At 42.9% G+C, this 20,344-nt stretch overlaps 1 protein-coding gene across 1 annotated transcript; it reads right to left on the reverse strand.

The window, feature by feature from the left end:
* Window positions 1–240: 240 nt before the first annotated feature.
* cdc42ep3 (CDC42 effector protein (Rho GTPase binding) 3) lies at window positions 241–11,493 on the reverse strand. The gene is made up of 2 exons (XM_040044763.1): window positions 10,831–11,493; window positions 241–6,767 (listed from the first exon to the last, which is right to left on the reverse strand). Exon 2 carries the CDS (start codon window positions 6,541–6,543, stop codon window positions 5,473–5,475), a length of 1,071 nt encoding a protein of 356 aa, XP_039900697.1. The 5' UTR covers window positions 6,544–6,767; window positions 10,831–11,493; the 3' UTR covers window positions 241–5,472.
* Window positions 11,494–20,344: the final 8,851 nt, after the last annotated feature.

Below are 20,344 nucleotides of genomic sequence, written 5' to 3' on the forward strand. Positions count from 1 at the left end.
AAAATAGAGGCACATGTGATCTTAGAAAGACTTGCTGTAGTTGGTTTCGCTTCCTTGCAGCCTTAGAAGACAACGTGCATTGCTGTCTGGGCTCAGTTTCCTTCTCTGTCTCCCAAGACAGGAATAAATATGAATAAAAATGAATAACTCAGAGACTTTGTACTGTAGGGTTAGCACAGACTTTTTGTGGTAGAAGATATCTTTTATAAAGTAGAAGAAGACACTTTTGCAAAGTAGACGGGTGGCACGGTGGCTAGCACTGGTGCCTCACAGAAAGAAGGTCCTGACTTCAATTCCACCATCAGGCCAAGGTCTTTCTGTGTGGAGTTTGCATGTTGTCTGTGTTTGTTTATAATTTCCCTTTAACCTATCCCCACTAACTGCATGTCTTTGGATTGTGGGAGGAAGCCAGAGTACTCAGAGAGTACAGTTGGAAACTCTGAATTGCCCATAGGTATGAATGCAGGAGTAAATGTAAGTGTGAATGGTTGTCTTTGTCTATGTGTTAGCTCTGCGACAGACTGCCGACCTGTCCAGGCTGTACCCTGTCTCTTGCCTTAGGACAGCTGGGATAGGCTCCAGCCTGCCTGGCGACCCTGAAAAAGGATAAACAGATGGATGGATGGAGAAGATATCTTGGAGTATCCATACACTAATTAAGCAAAGACAAAGGATGGTGACCCTTGTAGATTAATGTTTGTTGTGTTGTGTCTAAAGAGAAAAAGAATACATTGTAGGGTTTAAAATTTGAGACACAAAGTCACCACTAAGTCTCAGTTAGCAAACAACCCCCCTCATATAGAGCTTTTAAAAACACTCATTCAAAGTATTCAGAAATTGAAGTTTGAAGATGGTGAAATTACCACTGTACCCTTATCAAGACTACACAAATATAACACAACTAACACATTCATAGAGAGGCACGAGTAGGGAAGTGTCATTTGTGTGGAGCTTGTGTTACTTCTTTCAAAGTAAGAATTTAAATCAGGCCTTACCTTTTTCAGCACTAACTGTAAAAAGTCAATAAGATTACATTTCTATATATCTATATCTATACTGAAAGATGAAAACTCAGATTGAAGTTATTTGGACAGTTCTTGGTATGTTTTGGTCTCGGTCCTATTAACACACCTGTGAAGGCTTCTACTGTAACTACACACTGAAGAAAAAAGATGCAGATGAATGAGTCGTACACTCCTGGCACCATAATCAAACCTGCCTGGGGTTTGTCAAAGAGGCATTCTGGTGCCTGTGAGGTGACACTGTTCTGTTTAACTGTCCTCCTCTTTCTGCCCTCCTTTCAGCTCGGCCCTCACGTGCTAAAGATACAAACTCAACTCTCTATGGTTACCGTCAGCCAAACAATAGTCAACAGTGCCGTGAACCTGAAGTATACGCTGCCTGCCAGACCAAACTGCATGTGAGCTCGCTCATATCTGCACTGCATCAACTCCTGCTCAAGCTCATTTTATTCAGCCGCAAGAATAAACTTTCTTTGCTCTCTCCTGTTGTCTTTTGGAAGGGCGCCGCGGCACTACGCTGCTAAATCAGCAGATCTACAGAACACTTGAGTCCAAGCGCTATGCTCAGCATCCCAAAGAAAATGTTCCCAAGAAACTTCTATAACCACGGCCCCGATTATCATGGCAGTCAGCTTTGGAACGTGTACAGTGTGTATCAACATTGAATGATATCTCTGCAGCAAGCAAAAGAAATATTTAACAATAATATCTCTGTGAGAAGCTGTGCTCATAACTCAGATATTTTATCCTGCCCAGACTCTGGGCTGCATGAAAAGTGCTTTGTTTGAGTTTGGGCTCTGCTGTAGGACAGTTACAGCAGGTGAAGACATAAGAAGCTTTATCCTGATGCTTGCATCTCACATGTCCCCAGGGACCGTGAACAGGGAAACATCTTATTTAACTTTCCGCTCTCATCTGCCTGAACGCAACTCAAGTCCGACTATGAGGGACACCTCTATGTTCAGAAGACAGTGCGTGCATTATACAGCTCTGTTATAGAGGTAGGGTGGAAAATTTTGCTTGGTCTTAGCTGTGCTTTCTTTGGCACTGGTGGCCTCTGGGCCAAAGCCTGTTCATCTAAGAAATGACAGCTTCACCTTAGCCCGGGAAACTAAGAAGTCGGATCCCCGGGATTGCTGTGGAGGAACGCAATGTAAGGCCAGGTGTTTGGAGGAAAAAAGCTTTGCTTGCTTTTTATATGACAATATTTGCCCCAGCAGACTCAGTCAAAGTATATTTCCTGAATATGCCCTGTTTTTCTTTCTTGTGTCGTGTACCGTTCTACTAGAGCACAGCATCAGAGTCAGTTTCTGTTTTTGTCGAGACACCAAGTGGTTGGGGAAATTACAAGGCAGCAGGTGGCTACACCCGTGCCCTCCCTATCTCGGCAAACATCGCTAATTTGCTCCTCCGTTCCCTGTAACACTGTTTTGCCTGAACAAAAATGTTTGTATGGAGGTTTTACAAAATGAACATTGCTGTGAATCAAGCCCAAGAGAGAGTCTGACTAACTGAAACAAAAACACGATATCAAGATATGCTAAGCAGTGGCTTGCTAGCGAAACAAGTGGAATATTGTACTACATCTGTGGGTGTCGCACAATGAGCTGCCTGATTGTGCTGCTGCGTAGCATCTGTGTGGTGTTATCACGGAATATCGGAGGCAGTTGGAGTTGAGGTTTCTTCAGGTCAACCTTCCACCTTGGCCTTGTGGTAATGAGAAACAGTCCACCAGGACTACTTCCACCTTCCCTCCCTGCTTTTTTCTCATCTGCCCTCAGGCCCCAGGAGACCTCTAAAGCCCAGAAACAAGACACAAGAGACTCCTGATCTAGTTGTATACTTGAAATGCAGTAACTATTATTCAGGCTCTGAAATGACATAAAATCAATCTCACATGACACAAAACCTGTCTAACTTTAAAGGCAGAGCCCCAGGTGGTGAGCTAAAGAAATGTTCATCTCGTGTAGGGTGCTGAACTCTCAGCAATAAACAGAGTGTAACATATGTTGAGTATTTCTGTTGGATTCCATCAAATGCTGGTATTTCCTGGCATTTTTTTTTATGAGAGAACTTTGGAATGTGCGTGGAAATATGTCTAATATGTTACACAACACACTGAAGGGCTGTGGTTACAAGCTGTTTTGTAAAAACAGCCTGCTTGGGGTCCACACCTGTCAAAATGAAGGCTGTCATCAAGTTAGCGTTGGACCAGTGAAGACACGAGCATAGCAATTACCTTGACAGCTAAGGTTTTCATTACTCATCCTCAGAGGTTGTGCGCTCCAGCTAAGTATACGCAAATCCTCCAGCACTAGCGTTGGGATTTTCCAGTGGTTGGGGTATCTGCCATGGCATGGGTTTTTCTTGCGTGGGGAAATGCTCATGTCTCCTACAACATCTGGTTTCGCAGCGGCTTCGGATGCCTTGGCTGAGCCGGTCGCGGTTGTTTGTGGACATTCTGAGGCCTTTGATGGATTCTGAATGGTTTGCCACATTGCCTCAGTAAATGACAGAAGCAGAATTGGAGCCAGATAATTATTTGCATATGGAATTAGCGAGCTAACACAAACCAAATTGAGGTGGACTTGTTTTTCTCTAAAATATTATGGCACGGGGATATGTGGGTGTTGGGGGAAACCTGCCCTCCATAGGGTCTTGTTATGACTTAGACCTGTTTGTCTACACTCAAGGACCTGTACAGACAGCAAATTTAACTGTGGGGGCCAGTGCCGTAGGGTAATTGCAAAGGACTGCATGGAGAGGTAATCACTGATGTCCTGTTCTTTCAGGCTGTTGCTTCAACACTGCTGGCTCAAGGTTTGCCTGAAGGTTGTAAGATTGTGTTTCACAGCCTTATATCTCTGTACACTCTGGCTGATAGACAGTGCCCCCCCCCCCCCCTTTTACTCGGAACAGCTGATTTATGTCTGGTCCTGGACACTTGTGCTCTTTGGCTGGAATGCAAAGAATTTCAAAGACCCCCCTCCTCTGCCTGTCCCATCCTCACGCAAACAAATGGAGCAGGCGCCTGCCTGGGCAGATGAAAGCCCACCAGTGCTCCCACAGCGGGGCAGGGAGGGAGAATGTAAGGAATGGAAGAGGCAAGAAGAGAGAGCCATTCGGTTCAGTCAGTCTGCCTGTTTTTCTTGGATTTTCAGACTTGATTTATCAGTTGACCTTTATTTTAAGATAAAGAAGACGTAAGAAGCTGTACTACAACAGATCTACCCACATTACAACAGTTCTTTTCTGTTATAATGTGTCACATACTCTAAGAACGTCTAATGATATTAGACTACTGGGGTCGGACAGGTCGCCAGCCTGTTGCAACCATCCATACTCACGTTCACGTCTATGACCAATTCTGAATCACCAGTTAACCTAAACCCATCCATGTCTTTGGGTTGTGGAAGTGCATACTCCAAAAATAAAAGGCCTGGATTTGAACTCAGGACCTCTTTGCTGTGAGGCAGCCCTGCCTGTCTTTAATTTACCCAGTAACTTCAATTTACAGTAAGGCATTACTCAATGGGGATAAACTACCTTGTAATAAAATAAAACTATATATTTATAGAAGGCCCCAGTAAATGTATGCTCCTCTGAGCTCAGTGTTTTGTGTCATAATTATAAAGGCTCAAATAATTTTGCCTAATGATACTGAATCTAATTGCACTGCATGTGGTTTCTAATTAGTCCATATTTAATTGTTGTTTGTTTTATGGGAATAGCTGTCTTTGCTCATTATGTCATGAGAAATATAATTTTTCTAGAATAGTTTTTTTTTTGTTTTTGATACAAAGGTTTTGTCAGTACATCATGAAATGTACCTTATCTAATCATCTTGGGACTCTACTCTTATTCCTGCTGCTGCACACATTCCCTGTAAGAAAAGATAGCCAGATTACGGGGAAAATGAATTTATTTGTGTTAAAGATTTAAAAACACAAATATGCATAGTGTTTGGTTGTTTGAAATGTGGCAAATGAGTTATGTGACAAACGAAACCGTGCTTTGTTTAACAAACTTGAAGTCACAAAATGCAGTATGTTCTTAGAGAGTGTGAGAATCGAGAGTGAGTGTAAAAAAAGGACCTAAAAGCTGTCATATTTTCAACATAAGAGCGTCAGTCTATCATGTAGCGTTGTTACAGTCATTTAAAATCAAAGACAGAATGGCTGTTTTAGCTGTAACTCAAAAAGCACATGCATCTTAAGCATGCTAATGGCATGGCAAACAAAACAAAGAAGAAGACTCAACACTCCATAGAAGCTAGAATTTAAGAATGCTTAAATGTTTTGACAATAAAAACATAAGCAGCTTTGTCTATTGTAGCTGGTTTTCATCTCAATGATATATCCAGACACCATTTTGATTGCTTTATGAGTCTTTCTCTCCTCGTGGCTATATTTTAATAATTCCCATTCTCTTCTTGGGGACTCAGTGCAGCTCAAGGCCTGCTCTTTGCGGGTTTATCCATTATGTTGAGCACATCGTCCAGGATGGATGGGCCCAGATCGAGTTCGAGGGAGAGGAATGACCCTGTGATCTGGGCTAGGGAATCCTGTGATGTGCTCTTCTCTTTGGTAAACTCAAATTCGAAATCACAAATGCGGCCATCTTCCACCCCACTGTCCCTGTCCACCCACTCTCCATTGTACTTGGAAAGCTCCTGCTTAAAACCAATTGTAATGTCATCGTTAAAGTGTCCGTAACTGTTGCAGTTACCGTTGCCGATGAGACTCCCGCTCCCATCGTAGCTCTTGCCCTGGAAGTCTCCTTTCCCGCTCAAGCTGTCAAAGCTGCTTGTGTTGCTGTTCAAGCTTCCATTAGCTTTACAGATGCTGTTGCTGTGACCATTGATATAATAGGATGATGGATTGTCAAATCTGCTTTCACTCTTGTTTATTTTGTTAGCTTTGGCAACCTCCTTAGAAGGGGACTTATCTGTGTTCTCAAGCAGATCCAAGAGCACGTCAGGCTTTGACTGGAAATCTGTGGAGGGTGATGAGGGCTCATTGTTGAAGATGTTCATGGAGCGCAACAGAGCATCCATCTGCAAGATCTCCACATCTTCAGCTGTGTCAGGTTTCGTGGAAGGTGCCGGTCCCATGATGTCCTCCAATGGCCCTGGTTGCATGGAGAACACGGCAGAAGAGATCACTGGAAGGGTGAGGGCCTGGCAGCCACCGATAGCTGGGAGGGAGATTGCGTTCTTGAGTACTGGTGAGGGAGTCTCGACGAAGGAAGCGTCGCCTGTGCTGTTCGCTCGCAGAAACTCACTCTGGACGCTGTATTGTGGGTGGACGTCTCTTTTTCCCGGTAGGAGCTCATACTGTCCCTGGAGGAAGGACATGTCTCCGAAGGCATCTCTTTCCCCGCCCTTGCCAATGTGGATGGTGTGGCGAAAATCCCCGAGAGGTGGACTGATCATATCAGGTGACAAAATATCTCTCAGGCGACATTTTTTTCCCTTCTTATTATTGGTGGGTTTAAGATATATAGGTGCTTTCGCTGGCATGGCTGTCTCTAAAGAGGAAATCTCAGATACGCAGGTTAGAACAGTTGGAAGTCCTCTATAAGTTCTTGATGTTGCAGTTCCCCCAGGGGAGAAGCTCAAGTTACATTCTCAGTTGCACGCCTCCACACAGGACTCCAAAAATGATCGCAGCATTGATCAGCAACTGGCTTTGCGAGCAGGGCTGGTGATGTTCAGCAATATAGAAAGGTCGAATGGGCGCTTTCCTGAAATCAGACACAAAAGCAGAATGCGTCAGCATTTTTCTAAAACTTGACCTCAGCAATGAAAGGAAGTTGTTTGATGAGAAATGCAGCTGATACAAAACCTCTACTCAAGAAAAAGAAGTCAACACAGGTTCCAGAAATAAACTCTAATACCAAATACTACAAGAAAATAAGACCCTCATCCGCACTTTGCATCTAGCAAGCTAGCACAAAGAAGAGGAGGGCTGGGTCTCTAGGCTTTTTTACTCCTCTATTTGCATTTCCACACGTGAGCCAGCTTTGGCCTCCGCAGATCTGGACGTGCTAATGTGGAACAGCTGGACCGCAGATTGAGAGAGAAGAGGCAAAGGAAGGCTTTAGAAGGATAACAGTCTTTTTTTAGGAGCGAGCTACTGCTCAGACATGCACAGAGTGATGGGAGAAGGTGAAGACCCAGAAGAGGGAGTGGGGGGCGATGAAGGGGTTTAGGGGGGATTGTGTGAATGAGGGAGAGAGCGAGGGATTACACTGTAAGTGGATGTTAAGAAAGAAGATGGTGCACACTGTGAATTGATTTGGCTTTGATGAGGTTGGCTCTGATTAATAAGTGGGAGATAGCAGTTAGGTTGCAGCACATCAGACTGAGTAGAAACTATTAAAGAGATTTTGGATTGGTTACAAAGTGCCTGATTGCATGCCGCCGTTTCGAGAATATCACCATGTTGCCTATCGTGTAGTTTGGTGTAGGTAAAAAGAACATTTGAAATGACGCAGGAACCAAAGAGAAAGGGAAAGGAGTATAAAGGAAGGGTGCGTGGGTGATGAGGGGGGTGGGAGGGAGCACCAGTGAGAAGAGAGCTTGCCCATTTATAGACATATTTACTTATGAGAGGTCTGTCAGCAGTGACTGTCTGACAGAGAGCACCGCTGCACAAAAGTGCCTGGGCGGTCAAGTCCACCCCCACTAAAAAAAGAGAAAGAGAAAAAAAGAAACGTCTCACTGACAAAACATCCACATTCCTGCTGCTACCGACGCATACAGACACCCTGCAACAGCCTTATCACAGCCACTTTAAGTAGGCTGTGATTATTCAGGAGGCAAATCAGCGTGCAGCCAGAGAGACAGACACTTGCTGTGAATTTGAATCCAAACCGCAGCCTGGAAATCACCCGTTTTGACCATGACTTCCTGTGTCTCCAACCTGTTTTGCTGAGCTGGTGCAGCATCAAAATCTTTCCACTACATCTTTAATAAAATGTATTTGGAGTACAAGATTAAATCTTCTTACTGTAGAAGCTGTAATTGGAAGACAAATATATCTATCATCATCCGCAAAACGCTGGTGAGCTATACATAGCTATGACATGTGTGAGTGTGTTAAATGGCAGCTCTGCTCTCTGAGGGTTCTTGTCTTATTTGAGTGCCGGTGTGAGAGTGAGTGTTTGCGCGAGGTGCCTGAGATAGCATTTTTGAATGCATGCCATGTGTGCGAAGAGCGTGTTTGTTTGCTAATAGTGAAGGGGGAGAAAGGGAAGGACAAGAGGGGAGGGAGTAGAGGATGTGCTGCAGTATTTAATGGGGGTGTCAGTGTAGGGGGAGCATGGCAAAATCCTGGACTTGTTTAGCTCAAGCATTTCTCATACTGTATCTTGTTTTCTTCCTTTTCTCTTTTTTCCAGTTTTTTTTAAGCATCTCTCCTCTGTTCGTTCTGACCTTGACAGCTGATGCTCACTGCAGTGGGAAACTGGGCTCGGGTAGGAAGCGGAACAAATAGAGCACCAAGCCAAAAGGCTTCCTGTGCACTCCAAGTGCACAGCACATCCACATGTGTTATACATTTTTTTTACTGCTCTTCCCAAGAGCAGGAGGTCACAGCTGCACTCCTGGATGAAAACCTTCCTCTCGTACATCCTTATTGATTATTGCACTGTTCTGATTAAATTATTCCAAATGCCTGGCTGTGCTATTCTCTGGACAGCCCGTGCATTGCAGCAGATGATGATGTCGGCCTAAATCAATAGTATGGACAGAAACGGTCTAGCCACAGAGCGGATCAACACTTGCAACTCTCACAAGGAGACATATGCTTTACATTCTAGTCAAGGTCAACACTTGTGGCCTGTACGAAGTCAGCTGGTACGGTGAAAGCCTGAAGGTCTGACCTTCACATCAGTCATCCTGCTGGTGGCTCAGTTGGCTTATATGGCAAATATGACTGGAATTTCAAAGGCCACCAGCAAAGTACGAGGAAAAAAATGTCCTCATGTTGGTCTTTCAAGTATTGGTTGCCTGTGCATGCCTACAGTGGAAACTCTATATGGACGTTAACTTAATGAGAAATTGACTAATTTACTATTGATTTGTGTGTATGTGGGGAATCACAGCAATGGTAGGCTAAGCTTGTGTTGGCCCAAGTGGTAATCAATCAATTGCAGCTCCTCAGGGTGTTCCAGGATGGACCCTCATGGGCTCCCAACCTAATGAATCCATTTGTGACTCTGCAGGCTGTTAATAGTTGAGCAGGTATATTCTAGTGTATCTCACAGCCAAGTCTAGATTTGCACCCTCATTTTGGAGCTACTCCAAAAACAGGCTGCAAGGCAAGCATGTGCTGAGAGGTCTGACAACCTTCTGGCGCCACTGCTGCAGAATGCCGACCAGAGCATTTGCACTGCCCGAGGAAGTAAGGCTACGATGGCACCTTCCTTTCAGAATAGCTTGCCCCAGCAGCCGGTCATTCAGCTGCTGGATAAAACGACTGTGTCATTGGGTCAGCAACAGCTATCTGTCTGGGCATGAAGTGATCTGGAGCCACTCCAGCCTCTTTAAAAGTAGAGCTTTGCCTCATCAGTTCAAGCGCAGAGGCTTAGATACAAACAAGGGGGCAGCAGAAGGAGCGAGGTGATGAAAATGGGGTTGGCATCTGGTAATTAAACTAACGGCTCGTGATTTGTCTGGTTATTTCTGGACATCTAAAAGTCACGTGCAGTATAACTGGGCCAGTATATTTAGAGAGGCTGTGTAACTTTACTGTGGCCTATATAAATGCTACAGTTTGATGACACTTTAGGGTTCACCGGTGCTCTAAAAAAAGCGGGTGCAGCTGCTTAAAATATGACCGGTATATGACTTCACCTGTTTTTAAAATAGAAACTTGGCATCCCCAAAAATATCCCTCCAGTGATGGGATTACTGTGCTGGCATATCATCAGTGCTGCTGAAAAATAAATAGCATGCTATTAGCAGTTGTAGCTGGTCTCAGTTCCTCCCACTGTCTCTACAAAGCAACTTCATGAAAGTTTGAAGTCTCCACATACTCCTCTGACATCTAACCATGGCCTTGACTTCTATTACGCCTTTGAATAGCAGAAAGACCCTCACTTTGGGGCTGTTATAAAAAGCAAATGCACATACCACACAGGGTAATGGTAGCCTTACAAAATAGCCCAAACTCTTTGTTACATAAAAAAACACCAAAAAAAACACCCTCAATTATAGGCAAAGGCCTTACTTTCGAGGGGCCTGGTGGTGGTGCTGGGAGTTGGCTGAATAGCAGGGTGGAGTATTTGCTCTGCCCCTCTTTTTCACTCCCCTTGTGCCACCCGCAAGCATGGCCAACACTTGCTAGAGTTATCCTTGGCAGAGATGAGCAGGAAACGTATGAAACATGAAGAGAAAATAAACACATACTGGCAAAGAAGAGGTGTTTTTTTCCCTTCCTCTTCAATATAACCATAAAAACCTCCTCAAGAATCTGCGTCCCTAGACAGATGAGGACTAAGCCAGCTCTGCATTTCACAGGAACATGCCTTAAGCGTGTAGTCGGACTAAAAATGTCTCTCTTGGAAAGCGGCAAGGGTATCATGTTGCTCTGAACAGTTCAGCTCTTGTGTTACATGTATGCCAGACAAATGCTTAACTTACCATGCACGCTTTTACTGTTACCAAGCAATATTTCATTCTGCTACAATTACTCACTCAGACCCAAAAAAACTCACTTACATCCCATTATTGTTCTCCAATTCAGATTACAGTAGAGGAAGAGAGTGAGAAATGAAAGTTGAAGTTCCTTCTGTCACTCACCTCAGATGCTTTGTCGGGGGAGATCTGGAGTCTCCTTGGTGTCGCTGCGATTCTCCTGAAAGCTGCAGCTCCTGGTTGATATGCGTGCTTGTATGTGTGTGTGTGTGCGAGCTCAGCGGCTGCTGTGCTGCTGTGCTGCTCCTGTGGCTTGTTGACACTGCCCTAACGTCTCTGCCTCGAGGCTGCACTTCTGTCGACTGGGACGTCTGCCGGACAGCTGTTTTGGAATTGCTCTCCGATTTCTCACTGAAACAAGTCAAGTCTCCTCCCCTGACTCCCACTGCTTCTTCCTCTCTCTCTCTCTCCTCTCGCTGTCTCTCTCCCTCTAGCAGCACCTGTGCATGTCTGTCCTCTCTCCTCCCCCGAGCTGGGATTTTTTAGGCTGCTCTGCGGTGTTTGAGGATCATCCTTGCTTCCTGTTTCTTGGTGGAGTTGCGGCGCTGAGCGAGCTCTGGTCTCGCAGTCCCAAAAAAATTAGCACTGCGTGGAGAAGAGCAAATTCCTTAGGGGATGTCTGGCTGTCTCCTTTCTAAATTAGTCCTCCGTGATATACGCTGGGAATTTGCGTTCCCCTCACTGCTTTTCTGTCTCTCCATATCTGATAAGAACTCCTCTGTTAACATAGCCGGCAGACACGCTGGCTGTCTCCAGAGCCTCTCTAACCTTATCTGTCTATGACACGTGCACACCCATACTCTCCAATTTTTTTCTCTCAAGCTGAAAGCCTGCACTCCAGTGCCTTTTTAAAAAAAATTTTGTTTATGTTGTGCATAGACATTTTGAAAAAAAAAAATTGCAGCAGGCTGAGGCAACACCGTGTGACTGAACTAATTACTGCAGAGTGCTGCAACACTGCAGCACGTGCAGGGGACATTTACAGTCAGACTTACAGGAAGCACAAGGACAGCTCTTTTTCCCTGCAAAGGTTTTAAATGTGCATATACAGAGACATGAGGCAGTGTATGATCATTTTCTAACATTATGCCCTAAAGTCAAGGTATTGTTGCCTGTGCTTCCATTTCTTTTAGGTTTTACTCATGTATGGCATAAAACCCCTATCACCTTGGTAACTGGCACAGCTTAGAGGTGGAGAGGTGTGCATCTCTGCTTGTATTACAAAAGAAAAACGAGTGAAGGTAGAGGAGGGAAGGGGTGCTGAAGGCTCAGACAGTGCTTGTGTGTGTCTGATGTTGTCTTCAAATCTCGTCATAGCACTTAAAAAACAATTCCAGTCTTGTCTGGAATATAAAGCAGCACATCCTTCTGCAAACAGTCCACTTGTGGTTCCTGGTTAATTTGACTTGGGTAGCTCATTACTCCTTAATCTGCTTTCTCCCTGCTGCTATATTATAAATGATTGATGGAGCATTGTAATAACTAGCCTTGTATACTTCTTTGCAAAGTCTCACACTGAACTAAATGCAGATGGGTTGCGTCTGCTTGCGACCAGCTCACGGTTTGAAAGACACCCTCTATTTAACTTACACAGGCGTTATTTAGCACCAGTTAAACCGCAGTTGTGAATGGAGCCCTGTTAGCGTCATGCTGTCATGTCGCCCCAGGGTGATGTCATCGCGGCATCCGTGTGGCCTGCACATGATCTGTAAGTAGAACACACAACCCTGTCTTTTCATTAAACCATGCTGAAAAAGGAAACAGTAAGTAATTTCCCATAAAAGATAAGTTTCTTATTGGCAAAGAGATGGGAAATTCAGCCTCTGGCAAGACATCCTAAAGACTTTTTTTTCAACAGCAGACATTAAAACTTCAACAAAGGCTTCGGTGTACTAAAATGCCTCTTCCTGCAAGTCATGACAGTGGGACACAAGCAACCATGGTTAATACCAGGACCAATAAACCTAACCAGATAAATAAATGTAGCCAAATATATAGTTTTCATATATAGTCCAAGGATACTGTAACAATTGGTCAAAGAGACTTGAAAAGACTGCACAACACAACGCTATATTCTACCCCTCTACCTTTCTCAAATAGCCTTCTTCCAAACCAGTGGCAGCATCACAAGCACACAGTGTGCTCTACAGCGTGCTCTGTTGAGTATACAGCATTTGCCAGGAAGATGCATGTCATTTTATTTTTGCTTTTCCATCACAAGTTATGTTTTGGGTTACCCTGTGGGTGGAATTAGGCTTTTAAGAAATTCCAGTTCAAGACTAATTTTCCTCGGTCTGCTTTGGCTCGTGTCTCGGCCTCTTCAACAAGAAGGCTCTGTGAGGTGAAACCTGTTTGGTTTCTCTGTCTGTGTTTAGCTGTCCTCTCTGAACGGTTACACTGATGTCACTTTCCTCCAACGGACACACCACGTACTGATCGTAGGTCAGGTAAACAAGCCTGTTCTTGTCTGCCGAATGAAGGTTTAAAGACGAATACAAAATATTAACATATCTGCCGCTCTGCTGCTTGTAGTACCTCACAAGGAGTAAGACGGTTCAACACTGGGTGTGTTTGATGAATTTCTTCCATCTTACAGCTTAAGATTGTTAACACATCACTCTGTTGACACATCCACTGGCTTCACCCTTCCTCCTCTAGCTGCTATGTGACTCGTTTTCACACCCATTATGGTAAATGCAACAGCGTTATCTCTTGCTTAATAAGGGAGGGTAAGCTTCTAAGGCATGCAATTCGAAACACTGACACTAAAGTGATGCTACAGCTGCCAAACAAGCGTGTGAACCCTTTGAGATGTTCTATATTTAAATATGATCGAAAACATAAAGTCTTAACACAACCCCTAAGGTTAAGAGTTCAACAAATTAAATAAAATTAATACAATAAAACATTTATTAAGGAAAAAATATTATAATATCATGATCAGAATTATATCTGAAGGTGACATTCAGGTGCTCTTCAGCATCAGGTGTAAGTGGCCAACCTGGTTTTTAAGAGCACGTGTTTAAGGACGGGAGAAAAAAAAATGGAGTTTCTGAGGACTTAAAATGAGAATTGTTTATGTCCACTGGCCTACAAAAAGTACAAAACTATGAGTTTGGATTCCATTAATATGCAGTTAGGCAGATTGTGTTTAAATAAGGGACACAGAAGATTACAGTAAACCTCCTTAATAGTGGACAACAATACAAATATCACTTAATGAGAGTGTAATAACTTTTGAGATGCCATCAAGAGGATAGTAAATTACAATGGTGGGCATGGATTGCAAGGAGAAAGCCACTGTTCTCTAATTTGATTTTAGCTGTGTAACGTAGTATCACATATGCCTTCACACTGAAGTCCATCTCATCCCAAACCATCTCGACTGGGTTTAGGTCAGGTGACTGTGGAGGCCAGGCAGCCTGGCACTGCACTCCATCACTCTCCTTCTTGGTCAAAAAGCTCTTACACATCCTGGAGGCATGTTTGGGGTCATTGTCCTGTTGAAAAATTAATGATGGTCTAATTAAACACAAACTGGATGGGATGACATGTCGCTGCGGGATGCTATGGGAGCCATGCTGGTTCAGTGTGCCTTCAGTTTTGACTACATCCCCAACAGTGTCAACACCCCACACCATCACACCATCACACCTCCTCCTACATGCTTCACAGTGGGAACCATGCATGCAGAGACGATGCAGTCACCTTTTCTTTGTCGCACAAAGACATGGCAGGTGGAACCAAGGATTTCAAATTTGAACTCATCAGAACAAAGCACAGATTTCCACTGGCCTAGTGTCCATTTCTTGTGTTTCTTGGCCCAAATGAATCTCTTCTGTTTGTTGCTTTTCTTAGCAGCTATTTGACCATAAAGGCCTGAGTCACGCAGTCTCCTCTGAACAGTATATGTGTCTGCTACTGGAGCTCTGAGGCTGGTGACTCAGATGAATTTATCCTCAGCAGCAGAGGTGACTCTTGGTCTTCCTTTCCTGGGGTAGTCTTCATGTGAGCCAGTTTTGTCGTAGCGCTTGATGGGTTTGGCTGCACTTGGGGACATTTGGGACAACTTTTAGCAATTTTCCGGACTGACTGATCTTTAGCTCTCAAACCAATGATGGACTGTAGTGTCTCTTTACTTAGTTGATTGGTTCTTGCCATAATATGAATTCTAACAGTTGCCAAATAGTGCTTTCGGCTGTGTACCAACCTGACTTCCCCATTAAGAAGGCAAGAAACTCCACAAATGAACCCTGACAAGGCACACCTGTGAAGTGAAAACCATTTAAGGTGACTACATCATGAAGCTGACTGAGAGAAGGCCAAGGGTTTGCAGCGCTGCCAGCAAAGCAAAGGGTGGCTACTTAGAGGAATCTAAAATATAAGACATATTTAGAGTTTTCATTTCAATTCCATATATCTTGCTTCGTATATTGGATGTGTTCAGTTTGTATCTACAATGTAGAAAGTAGTGAAAATAAAGAAAAAACATTGAATGACTTTTGACTGATAGTGTAGATTCAAAGAGCTTCACAGACAGAAAAGAAACAAGGCCACTTGTATATTAAAGGTCATATTTAAACAAGCAACCCATTACAGATATATACATAATACATAAGTAAAAATAAATCATACAGAAACACAAACAGAGAAAGATGAAAAAAAATGACAATCTTGGATGTAACAGAAGCAAAGGGGCAATATTAATGAAGAAGATTTGCATATGGTGAGAGTGGCATTACAGGGGAATGAGTTTCTTTATTGATCATCAGAGTTTTGGGTGAAGAATTTTCATCAAGGATATGTGATTGAAACAATTCAAGGACAACTCAGTGCTCCAGATGGTGAATGAGTCTTTCACAATCTGTCATATCAAAGGCTGCACTTCAGTAAAATAGGACAGAAACCTTATTAGCATCATAATCGTCCAATTTAGCTGTGAGTTTGAAGGTTTGCACTGCCTTACAATGCCACAAAGGTCAGGAGATAGAGAAACAATGCTGCTGCCCATCTGCAGTTTGCTAAAGATCACATGGACAAGCCAAAAGGCCTAAATAGTCCAAAGTAGAACGTCTCGGTTTAAATGCAAAGTGTTGTCTTTAGAGAAGGGAAAAATAATGCAGGCTGAGGGTCGCAGATGCCAACAGACTTAATAAACTAATCCGTAAGGCCAGTAATGTTGTGGGGATGGAGCTTGACACCCTCAAGGTGGTGTCGGAGAGGCGGATGCTGTCCAAGATAAAGACAATGTTGGATAACACCTCCCACCCACTCCATGACATGCTGGTCAGTCACAGGAGCACGTTCAGTGAGAGACTGAGATTACCGAAAAGCACCACTGAACGACACAGGAAATCATTCCTGCCTGTGGCCATCTCCCTGTACAACGCATCCACTTAACACACTGTTTGCTGCTACAACTACACATGTTTCTTTTCCAACTATTTATTTATGAGTGAAGTATGTATGTGTATATATGTATATATTGTACTATTCTTAGTTAGTGTATTGTCTGTCTTGTCTTAATGTTGGTTTAAAATGGAGCACTGTAACAAAAAATAATTTCCCCCAGGGATTAATAAAGTATTCTGATTCTGATTCTGATTCTGATTTGAGCATCAGCACTTTATCTCGTCTGTGAAGCGTGGTGGTAGCGTAACTGTTTGTTTGGCTAAATCTAGGCCAAAAGGGTTCACCAGGTCACCTGCAGGTGTACTGAATTTAAAGAACAAGTTTTTCAGCCCACCAATCAAAGAATAGTTAAAAAAAAAAAAGCATAAAGCTAACACTGAGAATGGCAAAGTGAAAATCCTCATGAAGGCCAATAGTTCATGTCAAGAAAGCACCAGCATTTAAGGGGTGAAGCTGCTCTGATCTGCAGGGCTGATGAAGTAGTTCACATTAGGTCATATTTATTCACATATGTTTCTGCTCCTTTTGTGCAGATAACTTGAAATATTATTTGAAATGGAAACATATATTGTGGGTAAGATAATAATCCAAACCATGAGAGACATATGATATACGGTTTTCAGGGCCAACTTGAAAGTCTGCTTTTTCCTGATTAAATATAAGGAGCACTCAGATAGTTTCCAAAAGGAACAACTCTGAAATAGCAGAAATATTTCTCTAGAACAATATCATTCATCCTTCTGTCCTCGAGGGGGGTCTCAGAGGCATTTGTCAACACATTTCACAACTGTTAATACCAGAACTATGAGCAAAATCTTTTGCAAACAAATCCAAACATGTACTTATCATAGTTTTCCTCAGAAGTGCAGAGGTGCTCATGTCCTCATTATTTTCATCTTGACAGAGAACATTTCGCAATGTTTTCGGCCTCACAGGCAGGACACAGGGAGGGACCCAGTCCTGAGGGCACTGGCCAGCGTTCCAACTGCAGAAGATGTGCAGTCGAGCGGAGGAGAGGAGGGGATTGTGGGTAGTCTAAACACTGTCTTGCTCTGTGGCCAGCTCCCAAAATGTTTTTCTGAGTGTGCGTGGGTGACGTGCAATCCTGAATTACAGCAGACCACACACACCAGAGGTAGCTTTTGTGTCTATTTTAGCAACTGTACAAACTTTGCTTAAGGTGAAAGGTGGAATGCAACAGGTCAGAGCTGGAGGTGTCTGACTCATTTTCAGGCTATTTTCAAAAAATAACCTTCTGTAGATGTAAAACACATCTCCAGAAACCATCCTTCATGTTCATCACAGTGATAAGAAGCGGCATTGTATTTCTATCGATCATCTTGTGTTTTATAATAATATACTAATCAATGTTTTTGGTTCAACAATAAGTGAAATGACTATGTCCAATAAGTCAAGGCTCAAACAACTAGCCTACAGTGAGTCTCAGTCAATCTTCCCCACAGCTCTAATTAGGTGCTCCTTGCTTCGGTTTTACACCCTGCACCTTTAATAAGGTTAATAAGGCTTCATAGTGTGGTGGTTTACACCAAGGTCCCTTTTTAAAAACCTGCCAAATCCTTGGTTCGGTTAGCAAGGTGAGGCACATATTTTGACTAATTAGTAATAATAAATGGCAACACTTTATAATACATCCCGCAACCAGGGGCAGAATCCTCCTGTCATTAAATAGAAATTCAATGTATTTACAATGTAAGATGTGCAATATTTGCTAAATTAAGAGGTAATTACACGCTACTTAAAATAGTGCAATCTGTGTCTCCTTTGCTGTAAAATATCTGAAGCTATGCACTACCTAAATGTACTTACAGTAACTATTTCTTTGTATCTGGTAAAAAACCTTTGAACAGACCATAATTTTTGTCTTTGTCCAACGAAGACAACAGCGTAGTTCAGAGGTCCAGATCAGTGACTGGAATTAGCAATGCAATAAAAATTAAAAAGGTAATCTATGGCAAAAAACAAACCATACAAATAGAAGAGCAGTCACATTTTGATGACTTATAGAGACAAAAATGTTTTTAATATGTAACATGTTTTTTTAAGCTGTGAAGGTAAGCATTTTTAAAATGGATATCAATTTAAGTCTCATCACCCCAGGTTTACAGAATTTTTTTTCTGGCCTACTGGTGCTATAGTAGCGCATAAACAGACCACTGCACAATGCAACTTCAGTCATGCTGCATTTGGAGTAAAGGGCATGACTGTTTTATTTTCTAGCTGGGTTGCCAACACTCTGAAATTAATGTTATTTTCTCCGGTCATTACTTTTATGCATCTCTCCACCAGCACAATGTCCTACAAACCGCAGCAGAGTGAAGGATAGCTTTCAGGAGATGGAAACAAGAAAACACTCTGGGGGAAAATGTACGAGTAATTTTACTTTCATGTAACAGTTCATCACAAAGTAACTCCAGGAATGCACTGAACATGTCAGATTAATGATAGCGTAGGAGTAGTTGAAGAGCTTTTTTTTCCTCTTTTTCCTCTTAACTTTGCAGAGACATATTCTCTCTTCTACAATTAGGCTATCCACGCTAGCTTGTTGATGTCTGGCTCGAATCCGTGGAAAGAGAGCAAGCGATACATCACAGGGCAAGGAGTGAGTCTTCCCACTGGAATTCCAGTAGCTGTGCCACAGGCCACCCTCTTGCAATCAGATTGTGGTTGTCCGTTTCCACCAGCATACATCCTGGTCCATCCACAGCCAAAGGACTATTAAGTCTATGAGAACTGGCAGGCTGCCCTCGCCCATATGATATAGGGATGAGCTGAATAGAATACCAGCTAAAGTCAAGCTGAGGCCAGCAAAGGTCCGACCTGTTTTAGTGAGGGGTTGGGAGGAGTATGCCAGCACTAACATAACTCACTGTATGTCTCATGTTGTGTTGTTAGAGATCTTTAGATAGGTTGGGAGACACGATGTCCTCAGCAGATCTTTATTCTTTTGCTCCTGGCAGATTCTGGGAAAGTCTTGGAATTTGGAGCATGCTCTCAGCAGTGGTTATATAATTCTAATGTGATTAAATAATATCAGTAAACTGATGTTTGGATGCAATTATGTGGCATCAACTCAGACAGTGAAGCTTTAGTGTTATGGGTCACAAGGGAAACAGGAAAAAACTTCAGCATTTCTGTGAGATAACAAGTGAATAGCTGCTTAGTTCTGTTTCTGAACCTGGAGTGTATTACATGATCGACTTTGAGAGTGTCCTCAGCTGAAACCCAACATTGCTGGGCTACCTCCGATCTGATGGAATGATTGCTTCCTGTTTTTCTTCACGCTTCTTTGGATGCCTGCTGGGAATCCATTTGTCGCTTGAGTTTGATTTATAAAACTCTTATCTGCTCACTCAGTAAATAACATTCCCTGATTGAAGAGGAAAATGCTTCTGTTTAAAGCTGACACATTAAATTTATTTGTTGCTACTGGAAGCATCAACTGATGAGATGAATCACTGATCCATAATTATGTTTTTCATTACATTTAGCAAAAGTTATAACACAGATGATTATAATGAGTTTTTATGATGTCTAAAAGCTTTCTTCTGAACTTTACATTATCAGAATAACTGCATGTGTGTGTGTGTGTGTGTGTGTGTGTGTGTGTGTGTGTGTGTGTGTGTGTGTGTGTGTGTGTGTGTGTGTGTGTTGGCCACTTTTCATCAGCTTTACATAGAAGCATGTGTGGTTTCATTTCCAGCAACAGAAATGTGCTTCGTAACATCTGGTGAGATTATCTCCAAAAGCTCGGTTCATTACAGGCGTTGGAGGTTTCCAGCTGCTGACTTAGAATCACTTTGATTGCGCTGATTGCATCCATGCTTCTTTTAAAATTGCTTTATTGTTATTTAAAAATAAGAAACACATTCCTGTGAGATTTTTTAGGGGGGGGGCGATGCATTTGGTGATCATTTTAGCGGCAGCTCCGCGTATGGCGCACATCCCGCAGCAAAGCACACGACTGGCTCCAAACTAGCGCTGAGCACGGAAAGCCAGAAAGGCACGGGAAGATGTGAGCCAGGACTCCATCTGCTGTACTTATTATCTAAATAGGTTTAATTTGACAATTTCATTCTTTTAAACAGCGAATGTAAGTCAGCGTGGAACTCCTGTCTCTCCTAATAGGCCTAATTTATCACTGTAGTTTATTTTTGTTTTTTCCAGAACCCATCAGATAAAGTCATTC

Source organism: Simochromis diagramma, unplaced genomic scaffold (genome assembly GCF_900408965.1).
Source record: "Simochromis diagramma unplaced genomic scaffold, fSimDia1.1 OVJJ01000486.1, whole genome shotgun sequence".
NCBI classification, from domain to species: Eukaryota; Metazoa; Chordata; class Actinopteri; order Cichliformes; family Cichlidae; genus Simochromis; species Simochromis diagramma.

What these genes read in the sequence shown, in the direction of transcription:
- cdc42ep3 (XM_040044763.1), bottom strand. Translation starts at nt 6,543, where the DNA reads ATGCCAGCGAAAGCACCTATATATCTTAAACCCACCAATAATAAGAAG.